This window comes from Vigna unguiculata, chromosome 5 (genome assembly GCF_037176805.1).
Source record: "Vigna unguiculata cultivar grain cowpea cultivar isolate G323 ecotype 2 chromosome 5, ASM3717680v1, whole genome shotgun sequence".
Classification (NCBI taxonomy): Eukaryota; Viridiplantae; Streptophyta; class Magnoliopsida; order Fabales; family Fabaceae; genus Vigna; species Vigna unguiculata.
This window is the reverse complement of record NC_140796.1, coordinates 7,519,199-7,538,908: the sequence shown is the minus strand read 5'-3', so window position 1 is coordinate 7,538,908 and position 19,710 is coordinate 7,519,199. Positions and strand designations below refer to the sequence as shown.

The 19,710-nt window shown below is 29.8% G+C and overlaps 1 protein-coding gene across 2 annotated transcripts; it reads right to left on the bottom strand.

The window, feature by feature from the left end:
• Nucleotides 1-219: 219 nt before the first annotated feature.
• LOC114185824 (65-kDa microtubule-associated protein 3-like) lies at nucleotides 220-5,146 on the bottom strand. Of its 2 annotated transcripts, none has more exons than XM_028073756.2 (13): nucleotides 5,018-5,146; nucleotides 4,316-4,394; nucleotides 3,985-4,182; nucleotides 3,630-3,875; nucleotides 3,224-3,433; nucleotides 2,986-3,141; nucleotides 2,691-2,850; nucleotides 2,251-2,375; nucleotides 2,076-2,163; nucleotides 1,515-1,588; nucleotides 1,278-1,352; nucleotides 900-1,167; nucleotides 220-825 (listed from the first exon to the last, which is right to left on the bottom strand). In XM_028073756.2, exons 2-13 carry the CDS (start codon nucleotides 4,379-4,381, stop codon nucleotides 383-385), a joined length of 2,109 nt encoding a protein of 702 aa, XP_027929557.1. In that variant the 5' UTR covers nucleotides 4,382-4,394; nucleotides 5,018-5,146; the 3' UTR covers nucleotides 220-382. The 2 variants fall into 2 exon arrangements, with proteins under 2 accessions (XP_027929557.1, XP_027929558.1); XM_028073757.2 differs by having other exon boundaries at nucleotides 220-792.
• Nucleotides 5,147-19,710: the final 14,564 nt, after the last annotated feature.

Here is a 19,710-nt window from a genome sequence, read left to right as displayed (position 1 = left end):
TCCAGCACGTAATTACAAAATAGGGTCTACACTTCCCACGACTTCACCGTAAAAGTTAGTCATTTATCCTAACGACTTCACCCTTTTTATAAAAGAATAGTAAACCAACCCTATTTTGTAATTAGGGGCAAAAAGTAACCTTTTTGTAAAAGAACCAAAAAGAGACCTACTTTTAAAAAACCAGAGTATTAATTTGATGGATCAAGCTGAAACCCATGATAGCAACATGATAATGCTGAACAAGTTTCAACCAAAATACACTAGTGCTGAGTGAATGAAGCCCCAACCAATATTCCTCAAAAACATCAAAAGGAAGTTCGCAATGTTTTTATTGCAGCAACATGTGTTGGTTGTGGAACCACTTCCTAAACCAAAGTGTGAATCATTGAGCATGGGTTTTAGGGAGAATAAAACCAGCTCGCACTTCCTCAAATGAGTATTCAAATGATTGAGTAGTCTTTGAAGATGCAGTGGCACCTGAATACACAGTGTCTGGTGTAGTGGAAGTCAACATAGGGACTGAAGTCAAAGGAGTGGTAGGAACTGGAAGAGTCATATTCTTTGGTGTCATATTTTCTTCAGCACCAGCTATATATGCTCTGGATGGTGAAGTTGTTGCTGTTAAAATTTGACTTTTTTGCTGTGTTGCTACATTCTGTAGTTTACTAAGGTCTTGTTGAAGATTTGATATGTTGCTTGAAGACAGAGCTGCAGGAGAAAGAGGAGAGAGGGGCTTCCTAGTCAATGATGACAGAATTTCAATGCTCTTTTCTGCACTGCTTCCACTCTTCACTGCATAACCATCACTTTTAGAGTTTTCCTTTCCTGCTTGTAAGTGCCATTAACATCAACCATTTAAACACCAGAAAAAAGGCACAGTTTATATATTTTTTAAATACCTGAGGACTGAGTTGAATGGTAAATGTTCTTGTTGCGAAGGATGGAGCCTTTGTGATTGGTTATGATACCCTTTTTATTAGATTGGTGAATAAGAGAGGCATGTCTTTGATCCTGAAGCATTGCTCCACCAACGGAAAACTTTCTAATACTTGGAATTCCTGTTGAACATCTAGGAGCCTTGTACCCACTTTTAGATGATGGGCTGGGTTTTGTACCGAAAAGTGTTTCATGCTCGGTCATCAATTGTCCCTGAAGTTTCTTCTGATCCTAAAATTTATATGAAACAAAAGCAATTGAATTAGATAATGGCAGAAACAAGAGAAATGTCTAAAAGAAAATTCCACAACATATATAATGTGTTGCTTCACAGTTCATACCCTCTGCCTTTGCCTTTCATTCTCTTTCTCCTGCCTTAAGATGCTGTAATCTTCAAGCATGGAAAGTAGCCGGCTCTATACACACACATCCATGATTACAATAATTTATGAAAAAGGTATGAGAATGTGATACTTTGGACATAGTTTTCCAAGAAAAGTCTACATCGGAAAACTTCCTTAAAACCTAGTAGGCTAATTCATAAAAGTTGCATACATGATTTTGTCAGAAGTACTTACTCCATCATACAAAAACTCTTGTCCTCTTTCTTTCTCCCACGCTTTAACTTTTAAAATTATTGCCTCTACCAAGCCTGTTTCAACAACATACAAATTAAAATATTTAACACTCCACTTGGTACATGGTACTCCATTGTATTATAACTACCTGAAGAAAAATGCAGTTAGTAATATACAGACAACCTGACAGAGTTAATAAGCTGAAATCAACATGTCTCATGTCAATATTTAGTTCAAATCTAGCTTATGATTATAACATAGTTAAGTAATTGTAGTAACTAAATCATCAATGTATTAGTTGACAGTAGTTGTTATTATGTTGAGTTGTGTTGGTTAGGTTCCTATCCATTAGTTGGAAAGTGTAAGCATGGCTCCTTTCTTCTCTAGTTACCACAATGTTTTTGTACAACACTCCCTTCTTTACTTTTAACGTGTGAGGTTTGGCCACATCAAGTTCATATTACATACTACACCTATCAAAATTCTGATAGGTAAATAACCAAATTCCAGAAGCTGATAGTATCGTATTTGAAGAACTAATTATGATAAAGGGATACTCACCAGGAATTTTGCTTAATAAAGCACGGGCCTTCTCAGCACGTTTTAGAGCAAGATGTGCACCTCTTCCAGCATTATAACGATTATCATCCTAAAAGGGCACAACACTTCAAAAGATAAAGCAAACAAAAATGGAAGAAGGAAATAACCACTAATGTGAACAACAACACTAAATCACCCTATTGTACTCCTCCAGCCAGCTTTCTTCTTGACATGCAGCCATCCACTTCTCAACCTTTTCAAGAATTTCTTTCCGGCCTAGAGCTTCTTCATTTGCCTTAGTAATTAGGTGCTGAATTTGATCTGCAAGAGTGATTATCAAAATGGAGAGGACAAATAGTAACATTAATGGAACACTTTGATAAACAATAACAAACTGGTAAATAATTAAGAAATATTTGAAACAATCATATAATTAGGAGATGAGTGAAAGGTAGAAATTTAAATTAATAGCCATGTCATGTTAACATACAATATTGTGACTAGCCTAAGCTTTTGTTAATTAATGTTATAGCCTTAGAGGAATCAAATTAAGATTTCACATACTGTGGAATCATTATGCAATAAATGAAGAATGATATAATTAGAGCAACTTGAAAAAGTTAAGGAAAATCACACCGTAGTCTAAAAGCTTAAGTGAATGTTGGCCTGGAAAAACTGTTTGTGGAGTCAGATGTGTTTTCCTGCATATTTCCTCTAACTCCAACTTCTTTTTCAGCAATAGTTCTTTCATTTTGGTTGATTTAAGTTCTTGAAGCCTTTCAACTTCCTTCTCAACCTGCAAGGAGAAAGAAATCATTCGGTAAATAACATATAAATGGTGCAAACTACAGTACAATTGAAGCAAATATAATGTAGGTAAATGGGAACAAGAACAGAACCAAGATTATTGTAAAAGACAAAAAACACTCACGTAAATCACGGAATCAATTGAAAGTATTTTAGACTCAGTAAATTCAGATTCCAAAGCTGCAATTTTACTGGTAACATGGAGAAATTTCTGCTGTTCCTCCAGCGGTGTATCCATTAAATCCCACATCTCTAATAGAGATGCTGCAAGACTTTGAAGCTGAGGCAGCATGTAAGGTGAGAAATGGTACTAAAAATAAATCTGTATTTGAAGGATAAAGAACAAGAACAAGAGTGATTACCTTCTGCATTCTGTGTATTTTAATCTCTCTCAAACTTTGTATTTCAGAAGTCAGATTCTTTATTGTATTGTCACTAACATCTTTTCTCAGAGATGAATTAACCATTGTGGGGAAGATATCACAAATTTTGTCTTTGACATCTAAACCAAGGACCGAGCACAATGAATTGAGAGTGTTGAGTTGGTCAGACACCTGTTTCAGTCGATTGGCCTGCACCAATTTAAAGGAAGAATAGTACATAAAGTTATTCTTTGCTCATGGTAAGATTGTAAGAATAGGTTTGGGAAGAAAACAAAATAGCAATCCTTCATCTAAATTTACTCAAGCATTAAGAATATGCATTGCTCATTCCTGAACACATTATGAACAACGTGCAATTCGGTCTATCAGAAACGACAGAAATCACCTTTTCATTTTGCAATTGAAGTAATTGCTTCTTTAATTCCTGTAGTCTTTTTAAAGACAAGTTGTTCTCATCTAAATGATCATTAACCACCTTGGAGCCGTGAAGCTCAATAGAGATATTCTTCAACTGATATAAGACCTCTGCAAACTGTTTCTTCTTTTCGGTTTTCAGCTTGCGCATCTCCTCAAGTTGTGAAACCACTTTTTCACGTGCTTTCTTCAAGCTTCCACAAGACTTTGGATCAAACTGAGGACACACCAATCAAAGCTTGTGAACTGTAAAGTCTCTCAGTGGCAAAAAAAAAAAAAAAACAAATATCCAATACACTAAATTCTGGAGTTCCAACAATACTTACATGTGGTGATTGTTCACCCAATGCTGCACATATGCCAGCAATTTCTCCCACATAATCTGTAATTTCTTGCTGAATTTGTGCTCTATACAGTTTGGCTTCATCCACTTTGCTTCTGTACAAATCCAGACACTTCTGTTCTATTTCGAGTAACATTGCATCCCTTTGAGAATCAGACTCTCCAACTTCATCCCATATTATCTGACATTCCGCACACAAGTATCAAGCAAACAGAAAATAAACAATGTTAGTCCAAAGTCATCTAGAATGAACTGTTAGGAAAAAAACATGATAAGAAAGAGAGATTCTTCACAAATTAGATAAGGGACAGAACCTGGAGTTCTTTTAGCAACAAATGACATGTTGTTTCTTGTTGACTGTTTTTACGGTTGCTGAACATAGGAACAAGTACGCTGGAAAAAAAATACAGTAAAATCCATAACATATTTTAGAAAAAGCAGTAAACCCTAAACCCTAAATCAACTTATTATTAGAAAATGTATAACATATATACATGTATATATATATATATATATATATATATATATATATATATATATATATATATATATATATATATGTGCTCACAAAAAAAATCAAACACCAAAATTCCCATTACATCTAAGTTTAAAGGCCTAAGGGGATCCAAAAAAAGCGACATAGAATAAAATTTTCTTTTACGGATAGAATGAGCACAAGTTAGTCACAGTAGATTTGTTGCAAGTTGACCAAATGTCACGTATCATGCACGCTCTCTGTTTCTCTGTTCATGTATACAGGCATATACTTACACATACACATGCACATATACATACGCACGAACATTCGAACTACATACATGCTTACATGTTTATTGGTTGTTTACTGAAAAAGAGTGGTTTGTCTTATCTCTCTCATGGTAAGACCAAGAAAAATTACATATAAGAAATTTTCAGAAATTTTGAAAATGCTCAAATAAAAATTGTGTCTTTTTTATACCTTCTTTTCTGGGATACAAAAAAGAGCTGAATTGTAAAAATTGAAGAGGAAAACTGACCTTCAGGTTTAACACAAGACGATGAGTTGGGAAACTTTTTGGGGTTTCAGAAATTGAAATGCAATTTGAAGAGTTGAATTTTTGACAGTGACGAAAGGGCAAAGAGTGAGAATCAAAATTGGTTGGGAGGGGGAAACCGGTGAATCATATAAAATGCAGTCACATTTATAATGCATTCAGTCATTCAGAGAATTATAACCGTTGGATATAGATCAACGGCTCTTGTATCAGATGCGTGTTTTAACTTCAGTTTACGGTATAATATACATACCGTTCGATTAATATAAACGGCTGGGATTCACTAAATTAGTAAATGCGTAAGAAATCCAGTTGCAGGGAACTACGACAGTAAAGGAATGAGCCGTTTTCTCGAGATTCAGAAACGAACCATATTGACACGTCATCAAGGAGGCACAAATATTGATGACATGGCAAGAGATCGTTACTTTAATCTATGGACAATAATAGCCTTTATTCATTTTGAATTTCAAAAAAATGAAACGTAATAAACTCTCCGTTTTTCTTTTACAACGGTAAACTTTATATTTATTTTCATTAATCATGGTGGAATATTTTTAATTAATGCCTCTTAATGATTAAATACTTAAATTTTTAATAAATGGTCTGATTTCCGTTTTCTAAAAGTATAATTTTTTTTTTGAGACAATTGAATAGTGTGGTTGGAAATATTTGTCTAGATTAGATGTTTAAAATAAATCTAGCTTTTTTAATTAAAACTAAATTAGTACCTACATAATCGGTATTATTACCAATAAAAAGACATGTCCGTATGCATGTGTATTTAATTCTTTATGATCATAAGAAATTAAGAAAATAATATTAGTAGTATAATTATAAAATTAAATTTAAACATTTTTTATAAATATTTCTTATTTATTTTAAAGATAACTTTATAATTAAAAATATAATTAAGCTTAAAAAATTTCAAATAAAAAAAATTAAAGAGAATAATCACCTTCAAAATTATTTATTTTTCAGAAATTAAAAATTTTATTTATTATGATTTAAACTACTGTTACTGTAAGGCCCCATTTTCATGTTCTGCCCTAAAGTTGATGGGCTGCCCTTGTGAGTGGGCCTAAGGCCGGTCCAATGTATAAAATTCTTAGGTCTGTCCTAAACCTAGAGTTCCTTGCCATTTTCAGAAAAAGTTTTGCCTTGCCTTGAGCTACAGCCGCCACCCCCTTTCCGCTAGGGTTCCGTTCGACTGTCACGCGAGCTTAAGGGTTTCTATTCCACGTAAGTAACTCTAAACCTATTGTACTTACCTCCTAAAGCTTTACATTCGTTTTCCACCGATTATAGTCCGAAAATAATCGTGACCACCGCTGTTCCGCCAGTTCTTAGGTCCGTCACTCGAGCTGCGGTGCTCCGGAGTCCAGTGCCGAGGTCTGTACGAACCCATTTCCAGGTACGGGAAATTAGGGTTCAGTCTTTTGGTGTTGTCTTGGCTGTTCTTGAGTGAGTTACTGATTGCATGAATAAACCCTTCGTTTCGGTGTGATTAAATGCGTTGTATGCTTAGTTGGTTTGATATTCATGGTTGTTGCAGTGAAGGACAGTGGCGAGACCTGTAAATCTCGCCCAAGCGAGTCAATCTCGCCCAGGCGAGATGAAACAGGGAGCTCGCCTAGTGCTATTGCACGAAAAGTCGCCCAGGCGGCTCGCTCAAGTTTTGAGCGAGCAGGCAACTCGCCCAAGCGAGAGGGATCTCGCTTAAGCTAGATCCCGCGTTGCTCCTGCCCATGTTTTTGCGCTCTCGCCTAGGCGAGGGGGAGGCTCGCCTGAGCGAGCATGTCTCGCCTGAGCGAGATGCTGGGCGAGACAGTGCTGTGATTTGGATGTTTGATGTTTCCTGAATGATCTGTTTTGGTTGAGTATGATTGTATGATGATTGACCTGTATATAACGGAGCATGAAGTATATTCTTGGGTATGATTCATGAATTGTGGATGAATGGGTTGGTATGAGACTTAGCATGTGAAACGAATGTGAAGTTTGAAATTAAAGGAACATGGTATTAACATGAGATGAGACACTAGACCCATGGGATGGTGAGGATCAGAGGTATGAATTCAATATGCGATGCGTATGAGGAATAAATCTCATGGACGGGTATGGAATTGTAAACATGCTTTTGATGTTCTCCGAATATATTGTTTTATGAATGTTGGTCCGTGTCAGCGTGTAATTCCTTAGGGTCTCTAGGTGAGACCTCCGGGGCTACGCTTCAGTGGTCGGGACGTAATTCCATGGCCTCTGTTAGTGGGTGTCCATGGTGGTGCCCCATCTGTATAACTAGGTAAGGATTCAAGGTAAGGTTGCATCCTGACACTCTGAGGAGCCAGTTAGTCTCACCTAGAGCGGACTGACTCCTGTGGTGAGAGTAGCAGGAGGCCTGAAATCCAGTAAGGGCTAACCTTGTGGTGAGGGAGATTTGATTTATCGTAACACTTGAAACACATAGCTCAAGATCGAGCAGCTCAGGGTCGAGCAGAGGTATCCACCACAAGTGCAAGCATCCGCTGAATCCGACCAAGTTATACGTATCCGGATGAGTCGAGTCGAGTCGTAGTGTATTGAATGAAGAGTCATGACATGTTTGGTTGTTATATGGATGTGAGATGATGAAAATATATTTGACTGTATGATGAGTATGTGTTGGCTCTAGCTTACCCGTTTTGTTGCATGACTGTGTTGTATGTGGTTGTTCTTCCTTGCGATGATCATCAACTTGGTTGATGGGAGCAGATGGGCGAGGTTCTCGTGGTCAGCAAGGAAGCGGTGATTCAGTAGCTTAGCCATCTGGGCTGGAGGCATTTTATTTACGATTTCTTTAGGGCTACGGCCCCTGTATCATCTTATGATTTCTTACTCTACACTCTTTGTTAGATTGGTATCTGTTTTATGTCGGCATCGTGGTGTGCCAGGTTGTAGGGGTTGCGTTAAGGACCCCAAGACTACGCTGCTATACTTTATCGCGTGACGTTTCCTTTAATTTCGTTTTAATAATTAAATGGGACGTTACAGTTACCTTGAAATTTTTTGTTTACAACTATTGTTGTATGTAATTTTAAGATATCATCATGCGATAAAATATTTATTATTTTAATTTATGAAGCTAAATCTTTTTAAATTTAAATTCCATAACAAAATAAATAAAAAGAACTCAATAAATACTAAAAATGGTACAATAACTAATTGTGGTTGTAAGGTTGAAATATGTAACAATATATATATATATATATATATATATATATATATATATAAGTGATAATTATGAAATATAATTAAATAAAATAAAAGCTAGGAATCAATTGCATTAGCTAATAAGTTATTTTGAAAATTAGGATTTTTGGATAAGTGAAACTAGTTTATAAGTTCGTAACTTCTTATTACACCCATCTTAAATGTGTGTTTTTTTTTAATGTTTTACCCTCTTAAAAATTTTAAAATTTTAAAGTCCAATTAATTTTTTTTTAAATGTATTCTTATTTCTGATGTACCAAAGATGCAACATTAAAAATAAATAAAAATATTAAGTGAGAATATTTTAATTAAAATATAGTACTGTTTTATTTTGATTAACTAAATATTTCTTTATATACGTGTTTAATCTATTGCATTAATCATTAAAGATATAAGAGAAACACAAATTTCATTCAAAAGCACTTACAAAATTTTATTCTATTAATTTACTACCAGAATTTATCACCATTACTCTGTAGATACCAGTGAATCCATAAACAAATCCATGATCTTGACAGAAGAATCAATTTCTTTGGCTGTTTGAAAAAAAAAAACCCTTTTCTCTTGTTCATCATCACTCCCTTCTGGCCCACTTGCTTTTCCCATTTCTCCATCTTACACAACTATCACTATCAGGACCAACACTGCGCTATTAATAATATCTCTTTTTCTCTATACTTTTGAGTATAAAGTAATGAACCCACATACACAAATATATAATAATCCCATATATGTCTATTGCATGCTGTGTATAGAAACTTATTCACCGAAAAGATCACAACATCATGAGAGAGAAAAAGGAAAAAAAAAAACTAATAAATAAGCTGGGAACCACCACATTTCTGGATACTTTGACTTAGATGCATTGAGAATAGATACAATAGATATTCTTTGATGCACTCAGTGACTGATATGGTCAACATCATTTGCGAACATATAAATATATATGTAAAATATGAATGTTAAGAAGATGATTTCGATCTAATTCAATCTTATAAAATTAATTATCGTAAGATAATATATTAGGATTGATTTTATTTTTAATTGATATAAAAATTTTAGCATAACTCATCATGTCAAGATATATGAATATAGATATAGGATGTGAAACTAAACATCAGTGAGTTGTCGGATACTAACCTAATAACATTTAATACGATACATTTAATAAATAACAAATCTCCTAACAACAAATGATACAATAGGTGAAATAATCAACAGATCTCACTAAAATATACTATAATGCACGACTTTATATTATGTTAAAAAATAAATTTTAAACTTAATTCAATTTTACAAAACTGATTTATAAATGAAAAATTTTGTATTTATTTATATTTTATAAATTGATTTTATCTATAATAACTTTTTCCTATATGTGTATATATTTTGGGTGATTAGTTAACACATTACTATAATGATGCATAATCTTCTGATCTTAAAAGTTATAATTAATATAATGATTTGCACCAGATGAATAATTATTAGACTTTAGGTTATAGCAGCTAAGTTGCCGCATATTGAGGTAACATCCTGTAGTTGAAATGAGAAATATTGAAACTTAAATTCCGGCAAGTAATAATGATAATTATAAATTCCAAGGTGTTGTTGACCACACGAGTGGTGGATCATGGGATTCTCCTTAAACAAGAATAAAAGATTTCAACCCTTTTGCTTCTGTCTATATTTTTGTAGAGTTAGGAGAAGTCATAGGTATGCAGGTCTACTTGAAGGACACTAGTGAGACAAACTTGAAACTAATTCAAAGAATATATCTGTATCTCATGTGCTTTGGGACCATGTTGCTTCAACTACCTACATCATAATGACCTTTTCAAACATATACTTAATATTGGTTACACATGTTTGGTCTTCAAATGTGGTAAATTTATTTGAATGACTCATTATTTGTTTTATTAAATTCATTTTGTTTGACTTAATTAAGGATTGATGATTGATTGCTTAAATGAACCAAAGTGGAAACTTTATAATAACTCACAAGCTTGTTGTCAATGTGCATATTCATCAACTATTTGAATAATTATACTTGTATTACTTGTATCTCCTTTTAAAAAAATATATTTTAATTACTAAATTTTGACAATTTTCTTTTACAACATGATGTGTCATCTCTTAATTGGTTTTGAAATATTGAGGATGAAAAAAGTGGAGAAATGGATAACCATTTAGAAAATGTCACCTAAGGTTGTAAGAGAAAGTTGTTCAAATTTAGTAGTCAAAAAATTATTTTTCTTTACTTAAATGTATAATTTTTTTTATTCATATTTTAATTTTCAATAGTTATATAGAATATTAAAAAAATATATTATATTTTCGTAATTGTTAAAATGTTGTTTATGCTTTACAACTTGTTTTGTTTTACTATTTTGGATGAGTTTAGGGTTTTGATCAATTCGATGAAAATGACTAAATTATTATTATTTTTTTTAAGAAGTAGATCTAATGAATAACTCTAAAATAATAGGATCTAATTAATTTGATATTGAAATAAACTTAAAAATAGTTGCGCTAAATAGGTTATTAAAGTCTTGTATTTACAAATTTAAGGAATACAATTTTTTTTAAAATTAATAAAATATATATTAAATAATATATTAGTTTGATTTTTCTACATGCACATTGATTTTTCACATATATTTTTTCTGTTGCACTAAAAAAAAAACTTTCCTTTTGAAGATCCCTTTATGTTATTGAAAAAACATCAAATTAAACATATTAATTAACTTATAAAATGTTGATCTATATGTTAGAATCATAGTGAGGATCAATATCTTTGTCTTGTAAGGTGAAACATATAACAAATGAGATTTGTGTCATGTATTGTATACGTGTCATTATTAGGATCTAATAATTATATATAGTGTCTTATGTTATACATGCAATTTCAACTTTTACTATTATGTTGATGTCCTCTCAAAGTCGTTAGGTAATTATTGTTATGCATATTGTAGATAATATTACATTAAATGATTTGATAGTTTTTTGTGTAAACTTGTTTCATTATCTTGAGCATAAACTTATTTTTCTTCCTATGTACTTAAATACTATGATTAATTTATTGAAAATTTATGTTATTAATTATCATCAAGATATATATTATTTATTATCATCAAAATTATATCTGACAAAACAATATTAATCAGCGAAGGTTAGATTATTCATAAGAGATCGCGACGTATGAAATTGTTTATGTTAGAAATCATTGTTAGAGATATTTTAAAGTTGAATTCACTAATCAATTATGATTTTTTTTTTATTATAAATATTATTTTAGATACCAACAATTTTTAATATATAAAATATATTTAAATTAATTAATATAGTGACTAATTATTTTTAACTTATAAACTTAGTTATTATTTAATATTTTTTTGTGTGGATGCTTCTCACTTACAAATCTTATTTTATTAAAAATTATTTTACACATTGTTGGTCTTATCTATTTTTTTTCATCTATACCTATTAATAAAAATAATTTATTGTACATAATTTATTACCAATTAACCTTTATTCATATATTTTATTTTATTATTTTAATATTTAAGTTTTACAACTATTTTTTAAACTCAATTTATTACTTAAAATGAAAATTTACATATGATAAAATTATAAAAAATATTTACTAAAAAAATCTTATGAATTTTTTATTTCTGAAAATGAAATAATATTTTTTATTTTACTAATTATATTAAAAATTATTTTCTTATTTCTTATCGTAATAAAAAAAATGGAAACACCTTCCAAGAGTCATTATATCCGAGTATATGTGCATGCATTTCCCATGGTCATTCATAATCAATGTATATTACTCTCTTAATATATATAACCACATATAACCAATAACCAATGGTCACTTTTTTAAATTTCAACTCTCCTCAATTGTTACAAGAAACTCATTATTTAAACATAGAAAATAGTTGGTTCATATATAATCAAAGTAACTATTTTTGAAAAAAAAAAAGATAATGACGTAAAACCTTATAGAAAAAAATATTTAGGTTAATCGAAAAGTTTTTAGGCCATTAAAAATATTTAATTATCTTTTTCAGCATATTTCTCATTACAGATGCATTGTCTATTTTCTTTTATTTGGGTGATTTGGATCCAAATTAACTTACTTTTTTATTTATACATTAAAAAAAATACTTCAAAGTGAAGAACAAGTGAGTATATCTTTTTTTTTTCTTATGGGACAAAGTTGAAACTCCACAAATTTTCTCTATCATTTTGTAAAAGTGGTGGATCTTAATTAAGATTTTAGGAGAGCCAAAATAAAACAATCAAAATTTATATATTTAATTATTGTCATTAAGGCAAATATAATGAATACATAATTTAGTATAACCATAACTATATAAAGAAATAATAATTATCAATCATTTGTTCTTTAATATTTTTGAACTCATCAATAACTAAAATTTTTAACTATTTTTTTTTATAATGTAAATAAACAAATTATCAGCAAAAAATTCACCTTCCATCTTTATTCAACAATTTTGTTTTGATAATCTTCATTACAAAAAATAATTTTTCTATTATAGTAATGACTCACCTGTAACTTTTTTAACTTTTTAAGAAAAAAATTATGATTGGACAATTGAGTTAGTAGTATCATTGTTCAGAATATATGTGAAAAAGTTAAATTTGTCTTATTTTCATCTTCAAATAGTTTTCCTTTTTATCATTTTTAAAATATGAATTTGTTATTTTATTCTTCACCAATATTTTTTTTTTAAGTTTAAGACTAAAGAATAATTTATCATAATCTAATAAAAAATTGAAACATAAATACTAAAATAAAAATTTATGATAATCAAGTTACAATTAAAAATCGATTATGAAAAAATACATAGTACAATATTTTTTTCCTCTATATTCCTAAAAATGAATATACAAAAAAACTCGTTAGATAAAAAATAATTTTAACTATTAAACTAATATTTCACTATCAAGTAAGATAATTTTTTTTTTTCAAGAATGGAAGAGAAGATATAAGAAATAAGAGTAGAGACAATGATTATTTTTCTCTTTAAAAATAATAAGCAAAACTAAAATATGAGAACAATATGTGAAAAACTCAAGAGACAAATAAAAAATATCTTAATAATTTTTTTATTCTTTATTATAATTGATTTCAAATTTTATTATCAATTAATATTAAATATTATGATTTATAAATCAAATACAAAAAGATTTAATTTAATTTTCTTTGATTCTTGATATACTACACATGATTTAAAAAAGTTTAAATACTATATGTAATTTAAAAAGTTTCAAAATTTGTAATTACATAAATTATAAAAAAAAATCAAAATTTTTGGAAATACATAATTAAAAAAAAAATTAACTACATAAATTAAAAAAAATAAAATTTTAAGGGGGCCATGGCCCCCTCTCCTATTATTCTTCGCCATTGCCATCTAGTATCCAGTTGATGTCTTAATGTTTCTTCACTTTGATGAAGCTCCTATCACGACACATGTGTGCCTGCAAGAGATACTCTGATCCTTAAGTTAGCACTAGTGATGTCAGGGATTCAGAGAATATTTTAATGCGTAATGCGTAATGAATGCATAGAATAATGTAGGGGTGGCAAAACGGGCTGGGCCCAACGGGCCAGCCCGTCAGCCCGTGCTAAAAGGAACGGGCTGGGTTGAAGATTTCAACCCGTCAGCCCGTTCTGGCCCGTCCCGTCCAGCCCGTCAACTTGACGGGCCAAAGTACGGGCTGGCCCGTCCTGGCCCGTTGGCCCGTTTTAAAAAAATAAAATAAAATAAAAATAATTAAAAAGATTAACTTTTTAGATTATATATTTTAAATGTAGAAATATATAATAGTATTGTAATTTAAATCATCACCACCTACAAATTAAGTTTGAATTATTAGTTATAATTGAATAATTTAATATGTAAATTTAATAATTATTTTAACTTATCTAATTAAAAACATTAACTAATCAATTAAAATTTAAAATAATATTTTATTTGATTAAATATGACTTTAATAATAATTTATATGTATATATAAACAAATTTAAAAAATAAAACAAATTAAAAAATTTGAAAACTAATTAAAAAAATTAAAAAAAAAACTAGACGGGCCAGCCCGGCCCGGCCCGTTAGCCCGTCCTATACGGGACGGGTTGTGATTATTGGCCCGTTTCTATTTGACGGGCTGGCCCGTCCCGGCCCGTTTTTTGACGGGCCACATACGGGCCGGGCCAAAACGGGCCGGGCTGGCCCGTTTGCCACCCCTAGAATAATGTGCTATTTATACCTTTTTACTTGTGAGTCCTACCTAAAATGGGCCTTTGGACCCAAAACACCTCTTTAGCTGCTCTGAATCTGGTAAAAATGGGTGAGATTACTATAGTAACCCTTAATAGTCTTTGATAGACGACCTGTGGATTGATTGGACTGGGTACCGCATACGGTCGCATATTGATGTCTACTTATTGTGTATCAAGGGGTTCCTTAGTACAGAGTAAGCGGCTTAGCGAGTACTGACATATGCTTACTGTGTACTAAGGAGTTCCTTAGTAATAGTGAGTGGCTATGGGGTGCTGATGGTCACTTACTATGTACTAAGGTATTCCTTCGTACAAAGTAAGCGGCTTAATGAATCTTGATGACCGCTTATTCTATACTAAGAGTTCCTTAGTATAAAATAAATGGCTTGTAAGTGTTGATGGTCATGTACCAAGGGGTTCTTTAGTACAGAATAAACAGCTTAATGAGTGTTGATGACCGCTTACTCTATACTAACTAGTACAAAATAAGCGACTCAATGCTTATTGTTCATAAAGAAAAAATAACTCAAGTTTAAATAAGAAATACATTAAACTGAATTAATTACATAACATAAAAAATTATATACGTGATAAAATTATTAAAAAAAATTATTTTATGAATGTTTCTTATGATTTTTTACAAATCTAATAATTATTTTAAAATTTTTTGGGCATGTATTTGTAGTGGTCATATGTACACATATATGTGCAGGTCATTAATAATCAATTTTATTTAGCTGATAAATATAAAAGATATTATTTTTTGAGTCTCTAACGGTAAACAATAAATAATCAATATTTTGATTTTTTAAATTTGAATTATTCCGCTGATAAAAGAAACTCGTTATTTTAACATAACCATAAAATACTATTAAAATATTAGTTCATATAAAATCAAAGTAATTGAAATATATTTTTAAATAAGATAAAACTAAACTTTTAGAAAAATATTTAGATATAGAAAAGTTTATAAACCATTGGAAAATGATTTAACTAGTATTTTAACACATGTTTTTATCATGTGATGAATTGTATTTTTTTTATTTGGATCCAATTTAGTGAGTCTCGCAACAAGTAAGATTATTATACTAATATCATGTATAAATAATACTTGTTTAAAGTTAAACACATATTCATTTAACCAACTTTTACGATGGTGTTAAAACAAGTTGTCAATAAATCAAATAATCTCTAATTATTCAAATCCTAGTTGGTATCTTGGATTTGATTTTGATTTACATTTTTTCTTTCTTTAAATTTTAACTTTTAGTTTTTTTTTTTAAAAAAAATTTAACTGAGTTTCATCATTATTATTCATAAAGAAAAAGAAATCAAACTCAAACTTAAAGAAATTTACCTATCAAATAAGTTAAGAAACTTTAAAAGATTAGTTTGATAAATGCAAGAGTTTTTAGACCATTTAAATAGTTATATAAACACAAAGATTATTTTTATATAAAGATTTACATATATTTTAAATATGTACAAATAAAAAAAATAGATTTAATCAATTTGATTCTTATATTTAGTCATATAATTTACTTTACTTTCTATTTATTCAATTGAATCCTAATGTGTTTTAAATAGAATTAATTTGATTATAATGTTAAATTGACCTTAACGTTATTTGAAAGGTGTTACATATCAAGATTTGGGTCATGTTCGACCTTAAGATTTCTCTAGTTTAACACATGGCAACTTTTAAATTTTGACATGTGATACATTCCAAACGGTTTGACATGTGACATTTTTCAAATATTAATTTAACAACAAAGTCTAAATTTATTATATTTAAAAAAATTTAAGACTCAATTGAGTAAAAAAAATATAGGGATCAAAGTGAATGATTAGCTAAATATAGAAACCAAAATTATTAATTAAGAAAAAAAAAATATATTCTTGTTTTTTTTCTAAGTTGCATATACTCAATATGAGCAATGGTATCCAAAATCCTCTCTCTTTCTCTCTCACTCATTCACTTATACAATCCAACAAATCTGAATTAATAACCTAAAAACATGCATTCATACCAATTTACTACCATAACTTTCAAGTCTAGGCATTTTGTTTGTAAAGAAGACAAAACTAAGTGGCCGACTCAGTTGCAACAAAGAGTCATGTAATTTATCCTAAAAGTTGATAAAACAAAAATAACCATATACAATGCACTATTGATTTATTCCCACACTTAAGAAAGATTTATAATATGGACAATTTTCTTATTTAGTTTTTGTCAGCCCCTCTTAAGTTTCAACATAAATTTGTTGTGATTGAAATTAAGAAACAAATAAAATATGTATTGGCTTTCTATTTTGTTAATTACGATTTTTTTATATTTTTAATGTTGTCTTTCTATTTTTTAAATACACTGGTGTACATTGATTTTGATGTTTAAAATATTTTAAAATCTTTTTTATATGTTAAAATTAATATATTTTGTAAATGTGTCAAGTGAGTCAACCTGATTCATACGGGTGAACTCACTATGAGTTGAGCTAAAAAAGGATAAACTCAACTTGATCGACTTTCTGGTGAGTCAAAGTTTTTTTAACTTAACTTGACCTATCATGGGTTTGGTGCTTAGGGTTAGACCTGTGCAATTGATTCAAAATGTTGAGTTTGTGGTTGTGGCTTTGCCTTGAAATGTTGGACAAAGCGACATCTTTGTCAAGTGTTTAAATCTATTATGAAATGCTCATTTCAATAAGCTTGAAGCTCATCATGGTGTTGGTTCTGCAAGGGCTCCATGTCTTTATCAAACTTATCTTGCATCCTAGATATCGCATTTTGGAGATTCTCCTCATTTTATGGAGGAAAGCCTCCATAATGGGTTTTGATTGCACTAACGAGTACATGATCCATCTTAGGGTATGATGATGATGATACAATTGTTAGGTTTATAGAGGGGGTTTTATTGGGGAGATACAACACCAATGAGACCTGAGTCCAACCACATAAAACATTAACACCACTCTCAACCCAAAACCTTAAAGTAATGGGTCTTTATCCTTATATAGTGTTCTACTTTCTCATTTCTAGCCAATGTGGGACTTAAACTCACACTTGGATTCCTAACAACAATTTCATTTCTTCTAATAAGTGCAATATTGGTTGTTGTTTAGGAATTGATTTACCCGAACCTGTACTAGATGACAAATATTCTTACTATAGAGGAATATTTTCCTTTTAAGGTGAAAAGATTGAAGCTCTAAAGAGTTGAGTTGATAGTTGAAATTGATCGAAGAGGATCATCTATAGAAGATTTTCTGGTGCTAAACTCACTACAAATTTAAAGAATATTGATTGTATAGTAATTCATGAAAGAGAATTAAATGTCTACCTCCTGTAATGATATTTTGTGTTTATAGGCTTCTTAGGACCATGGGTAAAGGTTAAGAACATATTCAATTACTTATAATGCTTTAGAATGTAGGTAATTAATATTTGTGTATATCCTAGTTGATCGAATGTATGCTATCTCTATTTGTATATTCTTCTTCTAATATCTTGGCATCAGCTCTCGTATAGGATATATTTAAGGTGTAAACTTGAGCTGTCAATAAATTGAATAAGCTTTAATCACCAAAATCCTAGTTGGCACCATTATTGTTCATAAAGAAAAAGAACTGAAGCTTAAATAAGAAAGACACTCAACTCCATTAAATACTTAAAATAAAAAAGAAAATTATATATGATAAAAGTATATGGCTCTTATTTGATTTGCTCTTTTTCTTTCTTTAAATTTTAGGCTTTTTTTTTTTTTTTACTTTAACTGAATTTCAGCATTGTTGTTCATAAGAAAACAAAACAAAAAACTCAAATTTAAATAAGAAAGACATTAAATTGAATTAACTACTTAAAATAAAATATTATATATGATAAAATTATAAAAAAAATATTATTTTATAAATGTTTGTTAAGAATTTTTTTAAATATAATATTTAAATTTTTTTAATCATAATAAAAACAAATTTGTTATTATAATAAAAAAGTGGAAAGACATGTTGTGCATGTGTTTCTAGTGATCATTATATGCATGTATGTGTGCATATTATATACACGTATGTGTGCATGTATTTTCGGTGGTCATTAATAATAAAGATAAAAGATATCATTCTTTGAGTCTCTAACCGCAAATAACTACTAATCAATTTTGACGTTTTACATTTTAATTGTCTTCTAATTCTAATACCGACAAAAGAAATTCATTATTTAAACATAAACCGAAAAAACATTCAAAAAGTTGCTTCATATCAAATCAGAGTAACCGAAATGTATTTTTAAATAAGATGACGTTAAACTTAAAAGAAAAATATTTAGATAAATAAAAAAGTTTATAGACCATTGAAAAGTGATTTAACTAGTTTTTAACACATATTTTCATAATGGGATGAATTACCATTTTTTTTATTTGGATCCTATTTAGCTTATTTTTTTCATTTATATGACAAAAGAATATACTTTAAAGTGAAGAACAAGCAAGTGTTATTTTTAACAAATGAAGTTATTATTCCAATAGTTTCTCTAAGTAATACTTGTTTAAAGTTAAACATGTCCATTTAGCTAACTTTTATGTGTAATGGTATTATTCCAATTTAGTTAAACATGTCCATTTAGTTAACTTGTTTAGAGTTATTATTCCAATCTTTCAAAATTTCACTATTGTTCATAAAGAAAAAGAACTCAAACTTAGAAAAAAAATTTAAACAACTTGATCACAATCAATATGTTAGTAACGGAAATTTACCTATCAAACAAGTTAACAAACTTTAAAAGATTGGTTTGATAAACAATGCACAAGTTTTTAGACCATTTAAATAGTTTTATAGACACAAGAGATTATTTTCATATGAAGATTTAAATATATTTCAATATGCACAAATATTAAAAATTCAATATGCACAAATATTAAAAATAAAATGTTTAATTTCTCATTTAATTTTTATATTTAGACATATGATTTACTTTATTTCCTATATTTTTTTTAATTAATTGAGTCTTAATATGTTTTAAATAAAATCATTTTGATTTCTTAATGTTAATACCATTTGAAAGATGTCATATGTCTAAATTTGAGTCATCTTTTATCTTGAGACTCTTATAGTTTAACCCG

What these genes read in the sequence shown, in the direction of transcription:
- LOC114185824 (XM_028073756.2), bottom strand. Translation starts at nt 4,381, where the DNA reads ATGTTCAGCAACCGTAAAAACAGTCAACAAGAAACAACATGTCATTTG. An exon ending in TTCAATTGCAAAATGAAAAG is followed by an intron (nt 3,434 to 3,629) that starts GTGATTTCTGTC and finishes AAATTGGTGCAG; the next exon opens with GCCAATCGACTGAAACAGGT. An exon ending in GGCTGGAGGAGTACAATAGG is followed by an intron (nt 2,164 to 2,250) that starts GTGATTTAGTGT and finishes GTGCCCTTTTAG; the next exon opens with GATGATAATCGTTATAATGC.